The sequence below is a fragment of the Sus scrofa genome, chromosome 12, assembly GCF_054392235.1.
Source record: "Sus scrofa isolate SSC_HxYL_T2T_F1_AM1 chromosome 12, Sscrofa_HxYL_maternal_Yorkshire_Landrace_v2.0, whole genome shotgun sequence".
Taxonomy (NCBI): domain Eukaryota; kingdom Metazoa; phylum Chordata; class Mammalia; order Artiodactyla; family Suidae; genus Sus; species Sus scrofa.
The window spans coordinates 43253438-43268816 of record NC_139394.1 but is presented as its reverse complement, the minus strand read 5'-3'; the positions used below and the strand labels follow the sequence as shown (position 1 = coordinate 43268816).

The window sequence follows — 15379 nt, the reverse complement described above, 5'->3', positions numbered from 1 at the left end:
TTATGGTGCTTTGAAAATCTCTTTTTAGTGGTATAGAACCTATAGGTAAGACAGAGCCTCATCGGAAACAGAAGCAAGTTTCTCCTACCTCAATGAAGTCTGCTCGAGCTGGCATGTATCCTGCCATGTCCCGAGAAAGCAGGGAGTCAAAGGTAGGTCTGGGAGGGTCATCTGTAGCTGGAAGAATTTAGAGTTTTTCTTAGTTACTTAATAAAATACTGACATACAAAAAAAAAAAGTCCTCACTTAGAATCTGAAATATTTTTGTTTGGAGAAAAAGAGTGTTTGAGAGAAAAAAATAAGATCTCAAAGATTTTTATAAAGGAAAAGTAGAAAAGAAAAAGGATGGAAACAAACCGATTAAAAAGGAAATTAAACCTGGGGTATCCTCTAAGTAAACATGGGAAATTCTGATTTTTACTTTCTTAAGCATAAAAGAAAACCAAGGAGTTCCTATTGTGGCGCAGTGGAAACAAATCCGACTAGGAACCATGAGGTTGAGGGTTTGATCCCTGGCCTCCCTCAGCGGGTCAAGGATCTGGCATTGCCATAAGCTGTGGCGTAGGCTGCAGATGTGGCTCGGATCTGGCGTTGCTGTGACTGTGGTATAGACCGGCAGCTACAGCTCTGATTAGACCCCTAGCCTGGGAACCTCCATATGCTGCGGGTGCGGCCGTAAAAAAAAGACAGAAAACCAAGGTTCTTTTCTTTAGTATTATGGAACTTAAATATTTATCCTCCCTGACTCAGCTCCCTCTTGGGACCAGATCAATTTAAATATCCCATCCAGGGAGTTCCTGTTATGGTTCAGTGGGTGATGAACCTGATTGGTATTCATGGGGATACAGTTCAACCTCTGGCCTCAATTAGTGGATTAGGGATCCGGCATTACCGTGAGCTGTGGTGTTGGTCACAAATGCATCTTGGATCACGCTTTTCTGTGGCTGTGGCTAGGGCTGGCAGCTACAGCTCTGATTCCACCCCTAGCCTGGGAACTTCCATATCCTACAGGTGTGGTCCTAAAAAGACAAAAAAAAAAAAAAAAAACCCATCCAACTGACAGGTCAAAAAGACCCATTGGGTTTTTGGAGTTAGCTAGACTTAAGTCCAGGCCTCACATCCACTAGTCCCATGACCTTGCACAAATGACTTAGCCTTTCTGAATCTGAGTCTCCTTGTGTGTAAAATAAAAGTACTTGCTCTGCCTGTCTCACTGGACTACCCTGAGGAAGAAAAGGTCAAAGGGTTTTGAGAACAAAGTGCTAATATCTTGGAATTCCCCTTGTGGCTCAGCAGGTTATGGATCCACAGCTGTCACTGCAGTGGCTTTGGTTACTGCTGTGGCACAGGTTTAATCCCTGGCCTAGAATCTCCACATACCAGCCCCCCAAAAGTGTTAATATTCAAAGAGCTATCCAAATAGGAGGGACCATCAGGCTTTGAGTTGGAAACAATTTCTAGCATGTGTAAGGAAGGAGGAGGAGGAGAAAAACATTCATATCTCATTACTCGTGCTCTGGAGTCATTCAGGAAAGATGTCTATTTATAGTTCATCATAGTTTTGGTTACGTATTGTTAGAAGACTCATGAGTCCCTATGCCACGTGAGATTAAAAAAAAAAAAACAAAAACAAGCTCACTATTACTGCCACAATCAGGTGAACAAAAATAATAAACTGTTGCTTGGACTTAACACTGGGATGATTAATTAAAATGAGTTAAAAACTGGACTCTTAAGTAACTACTATCTACAACCACAAACTCTTCAAAGGGATTATAAAAAAGCTTGTATTTATAACAGCATGGAAAGACTGGCTTATTTTAGCCCTCTCACTTCACAGAAGCAAGCATTAAAGTTACCTGATACATTCAAGAGCTTCATGGCAGGTGCGGCAACACACTGGATCCAGGCACCCAGACATCTAGCACAGAATGCTGACCCTTAGGATACATTCCCTTCTTGCCCCGTGATGGCCCTGACTCTCAACATCAGCCATACCAATTCCTCTTAACTTCCATGTGCTCTTTAGCTGTCCAAGTCCTCAAACCCAGTGTTTATCTGCTACTACAACTGAGCCCAAGGGTGAACTAACTATCTTTTATGGTACAGGGAGGTACTTACAGTGAAATGGAATGGCTGTGTCAGCAGTTTTTGCCTCCTCTGCTTGTTTCAGGTTCAGCAGGGTGGATGCAAATAGAGGGTTATTGATGAAATGCTTCATATAATGCTTCTCACACTCCTCCTTGGTCTTGGTGCACATCTGATTTGCTACATCCTGCCTAGAGTGTGGAAAAAGAGAGAAGGAAGTGATGCTTCCATTTATACGTAATGGTCTAAGCATGGTTTGTTCTCTCCATATTTTAAGTCCGATCCATATGTCTGGAACTTGATACCTCCAAGCTGATGATCATGGAGCAATGAGCAAAATGATGAGATAAATATAAACATAGTACCGTGTAACCTGAAGTTCCAAATCCTGCTATTCCAAGACATAGAAATAATACCTAAAAAGGCCTTCACTTTCCACCAAGAAGAAAGGAAGATCACCAGAAAACCTGTACGTTTGCCTGTGAGCTAGGTTCCACAGAAAGAACTGCTATAAATAATAAGCCAATTCACGACATTCAAAATGTACATGATATCTTATATTTGCATGTTTACAAAACATTTTACATGAACAAATATTTCTTCACTACAGCTCTCTGGATAGACCAAGCTCTAACCTAGAAACATTCATAACATAATTTAAATAACTCTAGTATTAACTGTGTAGTGTATTTACTACCTCCACTTCACAGATGAAAAAACAAGGTACAAAGAGATTAAGCCACTTAATCTATACTAATGATCCCATACTCCTGGCCCAGATGATGGAGAGGTAGCAGAGAGATGATGGAGAGGCGGCCCAGGTGATGGAGAGGTAGCAGAGAGATAACGGAGAGGTGGCCCAGGTAATGGAAAGGCCAGGTCCCCTGTCAATCTCCCTCTTCCACAGAACTTCACTTGCCCTTTGCCTGAGGCATTACTATGTTCTGCTTTGCGTATTTCAATCATCTGAACTCCTCTACTAGACTATAAGCTTCTTGAGGGCAGGATACACGTCATAATTCTAAACTCTAGCACCCTCACCACCAAGCTTAATGCCTTACCCTCAGCAGACAAAAAAACAAGTCTTTTTGTGGTCTTTGCTAAGAGGGAAAGGGCACAAAGAGGATTAGCACATTTGCTTAGAATGGTAAGCAAAAAGGAGCTCCCTTCGTGGTGCAGTGGTTAATGAATCCGACTAGGAACCATGAGGTTGAGGGTTCAATCACTGGCCTCGCTCAGTGGGTTAAGGATCTGGCGTTGCCGTAAGCTGTGGTGTAGGTCGCAGATGCAGCTTGGATCCCACGTTGCTGTGGCTGTGGTGTAGGCTGGCAGCTATAGCTCTGCTTAGACCCCTAGCCTGGGAACCTCCATATGCTGTGGGTGCGGCCCTAGAAAAGACAAGAAAAAAAAACAAAAATTCTAGAATTGTAAGCAAAAAAATGAAAACTAGGCCAAACTAGAAAGCTTCTCAGTGATGATCACTTTTTCTGTGTTTTGGTGTTCCCATAGTAAACAGTATTTTATGATGCTCAATAAATGTTGAATGAATGACTACAAGCAAAATGTGAACTGAACTCAAGTCTCCTTCAAGGCCCTGGACACATGGGAGGCAGCACAGTATATTCTATTAACAACAGGATAGATTGTACTCACTAGGAAGTAAGGACAGGGAAGGGCTAGTTAAGGGTCCTTCACTAATAAATATATGGTCATATGAAGTCATTTTAACTCCCTAAGCTCATGAACAAAATATATTTAATAATGCCTCTGCTATCTAGTTCACAGACTGAAATCATCAGTGTGAAAATACTTCTAAAAGGTAAAAATAAAACTGGTGGTATTATTACTATTAAGCAGTGTCGCTTCATGGGGCAACAGCAACAATGGCTCTTCAGTTCTGCCAAGCTTGGACTAAGGCAGGTATCTACATGCTGTAAACAGGGAATGTGCCTAGGTGGTCTGTCAAACCTGAATCTCAGGTAGGCTATGGCCATTTAAAGTCTGACTCACTTAAGTGACGAGGCCATCTACAGCCAAGGAAAAGTCATAAAATCAAAAAGGGGCAATAAGTCTAAACTTCCCCACTATTCAGAAAGGAATGACCAACCTTCCCTGTACTGATATGTCCAAAGGGACCTTTTAGAGCTGCCCAGTCACAGACCCCTGAACATTCCATATCCCTGTGAGGCACTTCGGACTGGGACATAATGTGCACAGGAGACACAGGTCAACTGAAAAGCAACATGTGACCCCCAAACTCCTTTTTCTAAGGCTCCTTCTTTTACCTTTTTTTTTTTTTTTGGTGATATTTTTTTTAAATATGTATTTTTTTTTTTTTTTTTTTGTCTTTTTTGTCTTTTGTTGTTGTTGCTATCTCTTGGGCCGCTCCCGCGGCATATGGAGGTTCCCAGGCTAGGGGTTGAATCGGAGCTGTAGCCACCGGCCTACGCCAGAGCCACAGCAACACGGGATCCGAGCTGCGTCTGCAACCTACACCACAGCTCACGGCAACGCCGGATCGTTAACCCACTGAGCAAGGCCAGGGACCGAACCCGCAACCTCATGGTTCCTAGTCAGATTCGTTAACCACTGCGCCACGACAGGAACTCCTAAATATGTATTTTTTAAATTATCATTTCCCCAACCCCTTTTACCTTCATCAGCACCTTCTTTTCGGAGCCCACTAGGGCAGGATTACCCTTACTCCCCAGCTCTTACCAATTTCCAAAGCCACAGTCCATCACAGCTTCTAAAAGGGCCATTTCTTCTTGAGCAGTCCAGCTGGGGTCAAGAACAGGAAAATCTGAGGTCTAAGCAAGAAAAAGTTTTGCCTAAGAACAGATATAGAAATGGAACCCAGCAACCCCAAATGTAATCCTAATTATAGACAAATGACTGTCATTCTTGTGGATCGAGAGATGCCTAAAGTACACTCTGACTAGGTTGTTCACATCTCCCAGCTCTATTTCCACCACTAGCTACAAGGGTCTCCAATAAATATTATCAACCACAAATGCCATGTAACTCATGCAGAAATACATTTTTTCACACTTAGCACAAATGGTAGCTTCCCATTTAGCTAAGAAAGGGGAATACAAATGCATATATATTTTGACCTTTTAAAATGGAAGAATAAGCCATACATTAAAACCAAAGTTACTTAAAGGGAAAGGAGGGAGAAAATAGGGTGGAAAGGACAGGATGGAAACTGGACCTCTCTGAATATATTCCTTGGTTGTAGACGTGACTTTGAAAACATAAACACTGCACATTAAATTTTAAAATCATAAGAATCAAGAGGTTCCCACTCCTTGGCACAGTGGGTTAAGAATTCTACTGCAGTAGCTTGAGTTCGCTGCGTAGGCACAGGATTAAAGGATCCAGCATTGCCACAACTGTAGCGTAGATTGCAGCCGCAGCTCGGATTCAATTCCTGGCCCAGGACCTTCCATATGCCGCAGCTTCGATCATTAAAAAAATAAAATAAAATAAAATCAGAAGTTCCCACCGTGGCTCGGTGGATTAAGAACCTGACTGGTATCCATGAGGATGTGGGGTTTAATCCATGGCCTTTAAAGATTGGTGTTGCTGCAAGTTGCAAGTAAGATCGCAGATGTGGCTCGAATCTGGTGTTGCTGAGGCTGTGGTATAGGCCGGCAGCTGTAGCTCCAATTTGATCCCTAGCCTGGGAACTTCCATGTGCTACAGGTGCAGCCCGAAACAGAAAACAAGTAAAATAATAAATAAAATCGTGAAATCAAAAGCCTGTAATAAAAATCTAACAAATAAACCTGTGGATTAATTTTATAGCAATAATCATACAGAAACAATCCCAAGTGACTTTAAAACACAGAAATTTGGCTCTCTCTCTATATATATATTTTTTTTTTTTTTTTTGCTTTTTATGGCCCTACCTGCAGCATATGGAAGATCTCATAGCCACAGCAAAGTAGGGACCAAGCTGTGTCTGTGACCTACACCATAACTCATTGTAACATCGGATCTCCAACCCACTGAGCAAGGCCAGGGGTGGAACCCTGCATCCTCATGGATACTCGTTGGGTTCATAACCCACTGGGCTACAATGAGAACTCCCTTACTATATATTTGTAGTAGAATATACCTTAATAGTAAAAAGAATTGAAAAAAAAAAACAAAACCTCTTAAAACTGTTTTCAGTAGTGTTGGTATAGTTATTCTGAGATTATCATATGCTGACGTGCTGTGGGATAAAGCGAGTAACTGTATTGGTGCCACAGAGCAGTGGGATTTTGGGCTTGGAAAAAAAGAGATGTGGAGTTCCCGTCCTGGCGCAGTGGTTAACGAATCCGACTAGGAACCATGAGGTTGTGGGTTCGGTCCCTGCCCTTGCTCAGTGGGTTAACGATCCGGCGTTGCCATGAGCTGTGGTGTAGGTTGCAGACGCAGCTCGGATTCCGCGTTGCTGTGGCTCTGGCGTAGGCCGGTGGCTACAGCTCCGATTCAACCCCTAGCCTGGGAGCCTCCATATGCCGCGGGAGCGGCCCAAGAAATAGCAACAACAACAACAAAAAGACAAAAAAAAAAAAAAAGAGATGTGAGATCTCAGGGTTACACAAAACCATGTAGTCTTGCATTTGAATTGAAAGTTTTAGCATGAACTCGTGATGTATTAAAACAATAATTTCTGGAGTTCCCATCATGGCTCAGTGGTTAACACACCCGACTAGCATCCATGAGGATGGGGGTTCAATCCCTGGTCTCACTCAGTGGGTAAAGATCTGCTGTTGCCATGAACTGTGGTGTAGGTCTTGAGATGTGGATCGGATCTGGCGTTGCCGTGGCTGTGGTGTAGGCTGGCAGCTATAGCTCCGATTCGGCCCATAGCCTGGTAACCTCCATATGCCGTGGGTGCGGCCCTAAAAGGACAGAAAAGACAAAAAAAAAAAAAAAAAAAAAAGATACCACTACACACTCATGAAACTCACTAAAATACCAGAATGAAGAAACTGACAATATCAAAGTCAACAAGCATGTAGCGCAAACAAAACTCTCACATGTTGCTAGCCAAGGTGTAAAATGATGTAACCATTTAGCGAAGTTTTTGACGGTTTCTTAAAAATTAAATAATCATTTATTTTATGACCCAGCAATTCTATTCCCAAGTGTTTATCCAAGAAAAATAGAAATACATGTCCACAGAATGTCTTATACAAGGATGCTCACAGCAGCTTTATTCCTAATAGCCCCAAACTAGGCAAAGCCCAGTCTCCATCAACAGAAGAATGAATATTGGAGTTCCTGTTGTGGCTCAGTGGTTAAAGAATCCAACTAGGAACCATGAGGTTGCGGGTTCGATCCCTGTCCTTGCTCAGTGGGTTAAGGACCTGGTGTTGCCGTGAGCTGTGGTGTAGTTTGTAGACGCGGCCTGGATCTGGCATTGCTGTAGCTGTTTTGTAGACTGGTTGCTACAGTTACAGCTCCGATTGGACCCCTAGCCTGGGAACCTCCGTATGCCTCAGGAGTGGCCCTAGAAAAGATAAAAAAAATAAAAATAAAAATTAAAAAAACAAAAACAAGAGAATGAATAAACAAACCGTATTATATTCAGACCATGAAATATTACTCAGTAACAAAAAACAATGAACTACTATACACAAGGTAAATATTATCTCAAAAACATGCTGAAAGAAACCGAGAACAAGAGTACATACAGAATGAATCCATTTATATGCAATTCTAGAATATGCAAAACTAATCTATAGCGATAAAAATTGGAGCAGTGACTGTTTCGAGGTGAAGGAGGAGAGATTTTTGGAAGTTTTTATGAGATGACTGGGGAAACGTGAGAAGTGACCTGAGTTACTTCTAATTTTAAGAGATCTAATGAAACATTTACAGATGAAATGATATGCTGTCTAGGGGATTTGCTTCAAATAAGCTGGAAAGGTGCAGGTTTAGATGAAACAAGATAAGCTATGAGCTGGTAATTTTAAGAGATGGTGACAGGTATATGGGAATTTATTACACCAGAGTGGTAGTTGGTTATGATGGTGGCTGCCAATGAACTTCTCCTAGAATTTATATCTTTGTGTGGTCTGTTCCCATTTAATACAGGCTGAACTTGCGACTTGCTTAAGGCCTGGCAGCTTCCACATTTTGGCCCCTGGGAGCCATGAACCACCACTTAAGAAATCTCACCTCCTTTTCGGAAAGACCATGTGTAGAGGCCACATGGGGAGGGAGAGGCTCTAAGACTACCTGGAGAAGAACTAAAGCTTCAAGCAGTAAAGGTTTTCCAGCTCACTCCCAACCAATTCAAGCCATCCCGAGGTGCCAAAAGTGGAAAAACTCCCCTTGGAACTCCATTCCCAGCAAACCACATATAAGTGAAAGTTATTCTCATGGTGCCAATCTGAATTCCTGACCGATAAAACTGTGTGAGTTAATAAAATGGTTGTTATTTTAAACCATGAAGTTTTGAGGTAGCTGTTAGGGGATAATGGATACTAAAACACCATTTTAATGTGTGCTTAAAATTTACCATGGTTAAGTTAAAAAAAAAAAAAAAAGTGACACAAGATCTTCAGATTACACAGGCATTTAGAAATTGTTCTGGAGTTCCCGTCGTGGCGCCGTGGTTAATGAATCTGACTAGGAACCATGAGGTTGCAGGTTCGGTCCCTGCCCTTGCTCAGTGGGTTAACGATCCGGCGTTGCCGTGAGCTGTGGTGTAGGTTGCAGACGCGGCTCGGATCCCGCGTTGCTGTGGCTCTGGCGTAGGCCGGTGGCTACAGCTCTGATTCAACCCCTGGCCTGAGAACCTCCATATGCCGCAAGAGCGGCCCAAGAAATAGCAACAACAACAACAACAACAACAACAACAAAAGACAAAAAAGACAAAAAAAAGACAAAAAAAAAAAAAAAAGAAATGCATTTTGTGTCTTCAGCCAGTAAACATACTCATAACATAAAAAACAAAAGTGTCATCAAATAAAACAATATTCATTAAAAAAAAAAAAAAAAAGAAATTGTTCTATCTTCTGTTAATGACCCCCCCAAAAAAACCCTTCTGTGACCTGTGAAATTACACTACTAATAAACAATACATTTAAAAAAAAATAATTCCATACAGTGGGAAAATAAAAAATTATTGAATAAATAAATAAATAAATAAATAATTCCCTGTGCTGTGTAGTAAATCCTTGTTGCTTATCTGTTTTTTAAAAAATATTTATTTAGGAGTTTCCATCATGGCTCAGTGGTTAATGAACCTGACTAGTATTCCTGAGGACTTGGGTTTGATCCCTGGCCTCGCTCAGTGGATTAAGGATCCAGTGTTGCCTTGCCGTGAGCTGTGGTGCAGGTAACAGATGCGGCTCAGATCTGGTGTTGCTGTGGTTGTGGCAAAGGCTGGCAGGTACAGCTCCAAATCAACCCCTAGACTGAGAACCTCCATATGCCACAGTGTGGCCCTAAAAAGATGAAACACTAAATAAATAAAATAAATAAAACAAAATTACCTATAACCCCACCACCCAAAGACAGCTACTTTCAAAAATTAAAAAAAAAAAAAGGAGTTCCCATTGTGGCCCAGTGGTTAACGAATCCAACTAGGAACCATGAGGTTGCGGGTTCGATCCCCGGCCTCGCTCAGTGGGTTAAGGGTCCGGCGATGTCATGAGCTGTGGTGTAGGTCGTAGACGCAGCTCGGATCCCGTGTTGCTGTGGCTCTGGCGTAGGCCGGCGGCTACAGCTCCAATTGGACCCCTAGCCTGGGAATCTCCAAATGCAGCGGGTGCGGCCCTAGAAAAGGCAAAAAGACAAAAAATAAAATAAAATAAAAAATGTGTTTTTGGCCACAGCACACAGCAGCTTGATATGGGATTTCAGTTCCCAGACCAGGGACTGAACCCTGGCCACAGTGGTGAAAATGCCAAGTCGTAACCACTAGACCAGCAGGGAACTCTCTAATAAGTGATACATTTTATCGGAGCACATACTATGAATATACCTCATGTGTAAGGTACTATGAGATCCAAAAGAGAAATTTCAAGTTTATGTCTGTATTAAATTCATAATAATCACTCAATCTGGAAAGTACCGTAAACACATATAAGTACAACTCATAGTTGAAAACCCTATGTTATTTCTAAAGTATACTTTCAAATATTAATTAGCCCTCATCAACTTTACTGTGAGCTAAACCAGAAAGACCTTCTACACCAAAAAATAAATGGACATAAGGCAGTTTTTCTTTTTCTTTCTGTCTTTTTGTCTTTTCTAGGGCCACTCCCGAGGCATATGGAGGTTCCCAGGCTAGGGGTCGAATCGGAGCTATAGCAGCCGGCCTACACCACAGCCACAGCAACGCGGGATCCGAGCCGCATCTGCGACGTACACCACAGCTCACGGCAACGCCGAATCCTTAACCCACTGAGCAAGGCCAGGGATTGAACGCGCAACCTCATGGTTCCTGGTCAGGTTTGTTAACCACTGCACCACGACGGGAACTCCAAGGCAGTTTTTCTTAAAGTTGAATAGATGTTATTCAAGTTTTGGACCCAATTTTAGCCTTAACTGAACCAGAATCTCTAACAGCAAGGCCTAGGAATCTATAATTTTAAGAAGCTCCCAGGTGGTTCTTAGGCACTAAGTTCCCGTCGTGGCGCAGTGGTTAACGAATCCGACTAGGAACCATGAGGTTGTGGGTTCGGTCCCTGCCCTTGCTCAGTGGGTTAACGATCCGGCGTTGCCGTGAGCTGTGGTGTAGGTTGCAGACGCGGCTCGGATCCCGCGTTGCTGTGGCTCTGGCGTAGGCCAGCGGCTGCAGCTCCGATTCGACCCCTGGCCTGGGAACCTCCATATGCTGCGGGAACGGCCCAAGAAATAGCAAAAAGACAAAAAAAAAAAAAAAGAAAGAAAAAAAGAATCGCTGGTATAAAGGGTGTGGTAGAGATAGGTGCCTTGACTTGTTCAAGGTTCTAAGAATTACAAGACAAAAATAGGCAAAGAACTCAGAAATCTTGATTAATGCACCACCCACCACAGCATGAGTAACTTCCAAAAATACAGCACTGTGAGATGGCAAAAGTACTGAAAACCATTTAAAGTTTTCTAAGGCTTCACATGCAAAAAAAAAAAAAAAAAAATCAAGTTTTTAGTGGCTTCATGTGTAGAAAGCCAAAATGTGGTCATCATTCCTACTGATGGAAAGATTGTTCTTTTCCTTATCTGGGAATAGATCAAGACTAGCAGAAAAAAGAGAGTATTAGTAACCCCCAAAAGCTCTATAAAGTAAAGGACAGAATTCTGAAATGTGTTTGTTGTATGGGTGTTGAGTATGTGAGAAAAGGATGTGTCATCTGAAGAATTCCATGGACGTGAAGTGAGGCTTAGTGCCTTCAGCATTATGCAGCTTCTGGTGCATGGCACCAAGACAACTGCAGAGCCATCGTCAGCTTTCCTGCAGTGGATAACCAACAATCCACCCAGCCTACATTGCGTTATCCTTTAAGGAATTACTGTCACAATCAAATGAATAAATTTGTACTCTGTTTCTAGGCATTCTTGCGACTTTGCGAAGAATAAGCCACATTTCTAAAGATCTGAAAACCTTGGTGTGAGGAACTCAAAGCCACAGGTATTTTGACCACATTCTCCTGCAACTGTTCATTCATTTCGCGATTAACAAAAGGGAAAAAAAACATTCCTGAAGTTCCCTTGTGGCACAGGAGGCTAAGGATCTGGCATTGTCACTGCTGTGGTGCGGATTCAACCCCTGGCTTGGGAACCTCCACATCCCACGGTGTACCAAAAAAAGAAATTACTCATATGAAAAGATGTTTCACATCATGTGTTGTCAGAAAATACAAATTAAAACAATGAGACAGCACTATATACCTATCAAAATGGCCAATCCAGAACACTGACAACACCAAATGCTGGAGAGGATGTGAGCAACAGGAACTCTCATTCACTGCTAGTGGGAATGCAATAAGGCATAGCCACTTTGGGCAGTTTGGCAGTTTCTTACAAAACTAAACATACCCTTGGAGTTCCCGTCGTGGCTCAGTGGTTAACTTATCTGACTAGGAACCATGAGGTTGCCGGTTCGATCCCTGGCCTCGCTCAGTGGGTTAAGGATCCGGTGTTGCTGTGAGGTATGGTGCAGGTTGCAGACGCGGCTCGGATCCTGCATTGCTGTGGCTGTGGTGTAGACTGGCAGCTACAGCTCCGATTTGACCCCTAGCCTGGGAACCTCCATATGCCGAGGGAGCAGTCCTAGAAATGGCAAAAAGACAAAAAAAAAAATGCCTAAACATACCTATACCATGTGATCCAGCAACCACTTTCCTTGGTATTTACCCAAAGGAGCTGAAAACTATGTCCACACAAAAATCTGTATATGGATATTTATAGCTGTTTTATTCTTTTTTCCTTTTTTGCTTCTTCTTTTTTTTTTTTTTTTTTTTTTGCTGCACCTGTAGCATGCAGAAGTTCCCAAGCCAAGGATCAAACCTGTACCACAGCTATAACCAGAATCACAGCAGTGACAATGCCAGATCCTTAACCCGCTGAGCCATGAGGGAACTCCACATTCTTTATTCTTAATTGTCAAAACATGGAAGCAACCAACATGTCCTTCAGTAGGTGGATGGATATATAAACTGTGGTACATCCAGACAATGGACGATTCAGCACTAATAAAGAAATGGCCTGTCAAGCCATGAAAAGACATGGAGGAAACTTAAATACACATTACTTAGTGAAAGAGGACCATCTGGAAAGGATATACACTGTATGATTGCAGCTATGTGACATTTTGGAAAAGGCAAAACTATGGAGATCATAAAAGGATCAGTGGTTGCCGGAGGCTGCGGGGGAGGGACGGATGAATAGGCGTAAGAGAGAAGATTTGTAGGGCCCTGAAACTACTCTGTATGATACTATAATGGGGGGTACATGTCATTATGTATTTCTACAAACCCATAGAAGTACAACACCAAGAGTGAACCATAATGTAAAATACAGACTTTAGGTGATAGGAAAGTATCAATGCGTGTTCGTTAATTACAATATATGTACGGTTCTGGTGGGTTGTGCTGATGATGGGGGCAGTTATGTACTAGTGGGGGCAGGGGATATATGGGAAATTTCTGTATTTTCTAATCAATTTTGCTGTGACACTGTAACTGCTCTAAAAAACAAAATCTAATATTAAAAAAATGCATTCCAAATATTATAATTAGTGAAGAAACTATTTAGAATACTGAAGATTTTAGAGAGTGGTAGGGGAAGGCTAGCCAGTTAGCTGCCAGAATTATTAAGTATTTATTTGACTAAGTCATTATGGACCAGGATCTGACTCTCAGTATTACAGGCTCGGAAACTCACTTAAATAAGACTTCACAAATAATCAGACCCAGAGATGCTGAGTTACCCTTTCTAAACTTTTTTTTTTTTTTTTTTTTTTTGTCTTTTTGCTATTTCTTGGGCCGCTCCCGCGGCATACGGAGGTTCCCAGGCTAGGGGTCGAATCGGAGCTGTAGCCACCGGCCTACACCAGAGCCACGGCAACGCGGGATCCGAGCTGCATCTGCAACCCACACCACAGCTCACGGCAACGCCGGATCGTTAACCCACTGAGCAAGGGCAGGGACCGAACCCGCAACCTCATGGTTCCTAGTCGGATTCGTTAACCACTGCGCCAAGATGGGAACTCCTAAACTTTTTTTTTTTCTCTTTTTGCCTTTTTTTCTAGGGCCCCTCCCGCGGTATATGGAGGTTCCCAGGCTAGGGTTCGATCGGAACTGTAGCCGCCGGTCTACGCCAGAGCCACAGCAACATGGGATCCGAGCCGCATCTGCGACCTACACCACAGCTCACGGCAATGCTGGATCCTTAACCCACTGAGCAAGGCCAGGGATTGAACCTGCAATCTCAGGGTTCCTAGTCGGATTCATTAACCACTGCACCACGACGGGAACTCCTACCCTTTATAAATGTTTAAGGGACTGGAGTAGATATACTACAGTGCTGAGGTAGACAGAATTCTAAAGATGTTCCCCACTTCCCCCAAGATTCCTGTCCCCTGAGGATTCACACAAACACTAATTAGATATTACTCTGGGAATTAAGGTACTCATCAGCTGACCTTACAATAGGGAAATAATGCAGGTTGGCCCAATGTAGTCACATGGGCCCTTAAAAATAGAAGAGGCAGAGGAGTCAGAGAGATTCTAAGAATTTCATGGATAACCCTCAAGGACTTTAGCTCTGAATATGGAGAATGGGGGCCAGGAACCTCTAGAGGCTGAGAGAAAGCCCTGGCCACTAACCAGTAAGGAAACCGTAGCAGCAATCCTACAATCTCCACGCTGTGCATTCTGTCAACAACATGAATGAGAATGGGAGTGAACTGAAGTGGATTGACCCCAGGGCCTCCAGATAAAAACCCGGGCAGGCCAACACTCCCATTTCAGTCTTATGGAACCTAGAGGAAACCACTGAGCCCAAAGGTCTTCTGACCTACAGAATCGTGAGACAATAAATTTATGTTGTCTTAAGCTGCTTCATTTTTGCTAAGTTGTTATGACAGCAATAGAAAACTAATACAATTATCAAAGTTTTAATCTGCAGTGTGAAACTACTGTCAAGGTGCCCAGCTAGCATTCTTTTCTGTAAGAAAAACTACATGGAGAGTTCTCTTGTGGTGCAGTGGGTTAAAGATCCAGTGTTGTCACTGCAGCAGTCTGGGTTGCTGCTACGGCACGAGTTTGATCCCGGGCCCCAGAACTTCGGCATGCCGTGGGTGCAGGGGTGGGGGCGAGAAAAAGAAAAGTTACCTGAGGCCAAATGTAAGAAAATTACTTGGTGAACTAGGAGTCAGCCTCTGCAAACTGGCAAAACTATCTTGACAAAGGAACACAGACCTGCCAGATATTCACTTTGGCTTATTCAAGTGTCTGCTCTTCTGGCCAGACTGGAAAGACATTACCATCATCTAGATCTCTTTCTTCAGAGGTGGCAAACAATTCATCAAATTGCACCCAAGTCTTCCGGCCCCTAAGTCAGTCTATCTCTTCAAAGTGCTTCTAGGTATTACCACAGCATTCACCCTACATTTATTTTACAACATAACTCTCTGAGGGCAACTCATTTCCCCAAGGCTGCAGGATGGAGTGCCAGACAAAATTTTCACCACTGCCTAACAAAAACCACATGAAAATAGCATTAGCCAAACAAAGTCACAACACATTTGCTATGTTTATCAATGAACCTAGAAAGAGCACACCTCTGATCCTTATAT

The 15379-nt window shown here is 42.8% G+C and overlaps 1 protein-coding gene across 9 annotated transcripts in view; it reads right to left on the bottom strand.

The window, feature by feature from the left end:
- TADA2A (transcriptional adaptor 2A) overlaps window positions 1–15379 on the bottom strand; it is a 52827-nt gene that overhangs the window by 24094 nt on the left and 13354 nt on the right. For all 9 annotated transcript variants that reach the window (XR_014821339.1, XR_014821340.1, XR_014821341.1 and 6 more), the window contains 3 exons: window positions 4807–4898; window positions 2122–2279; window positions 89–177 (listed from right to left, as the gene is read on the bottom strand). Coding sequence is in view for 6 of the 9 variants with exons in the window: in XM_084985082.1 (XP_084841208.1) it covers window positions 89–177; window positions 2122–2279; window positions 4807–4898 (339 nt within the window). In the remaining 3 variants the exon portion in view is untranslated. The remainder of the gene's footprint in view (window positions 1–88; window positions 178–2121; window positions 2280–4806; window positions 4899–15379) is intronic.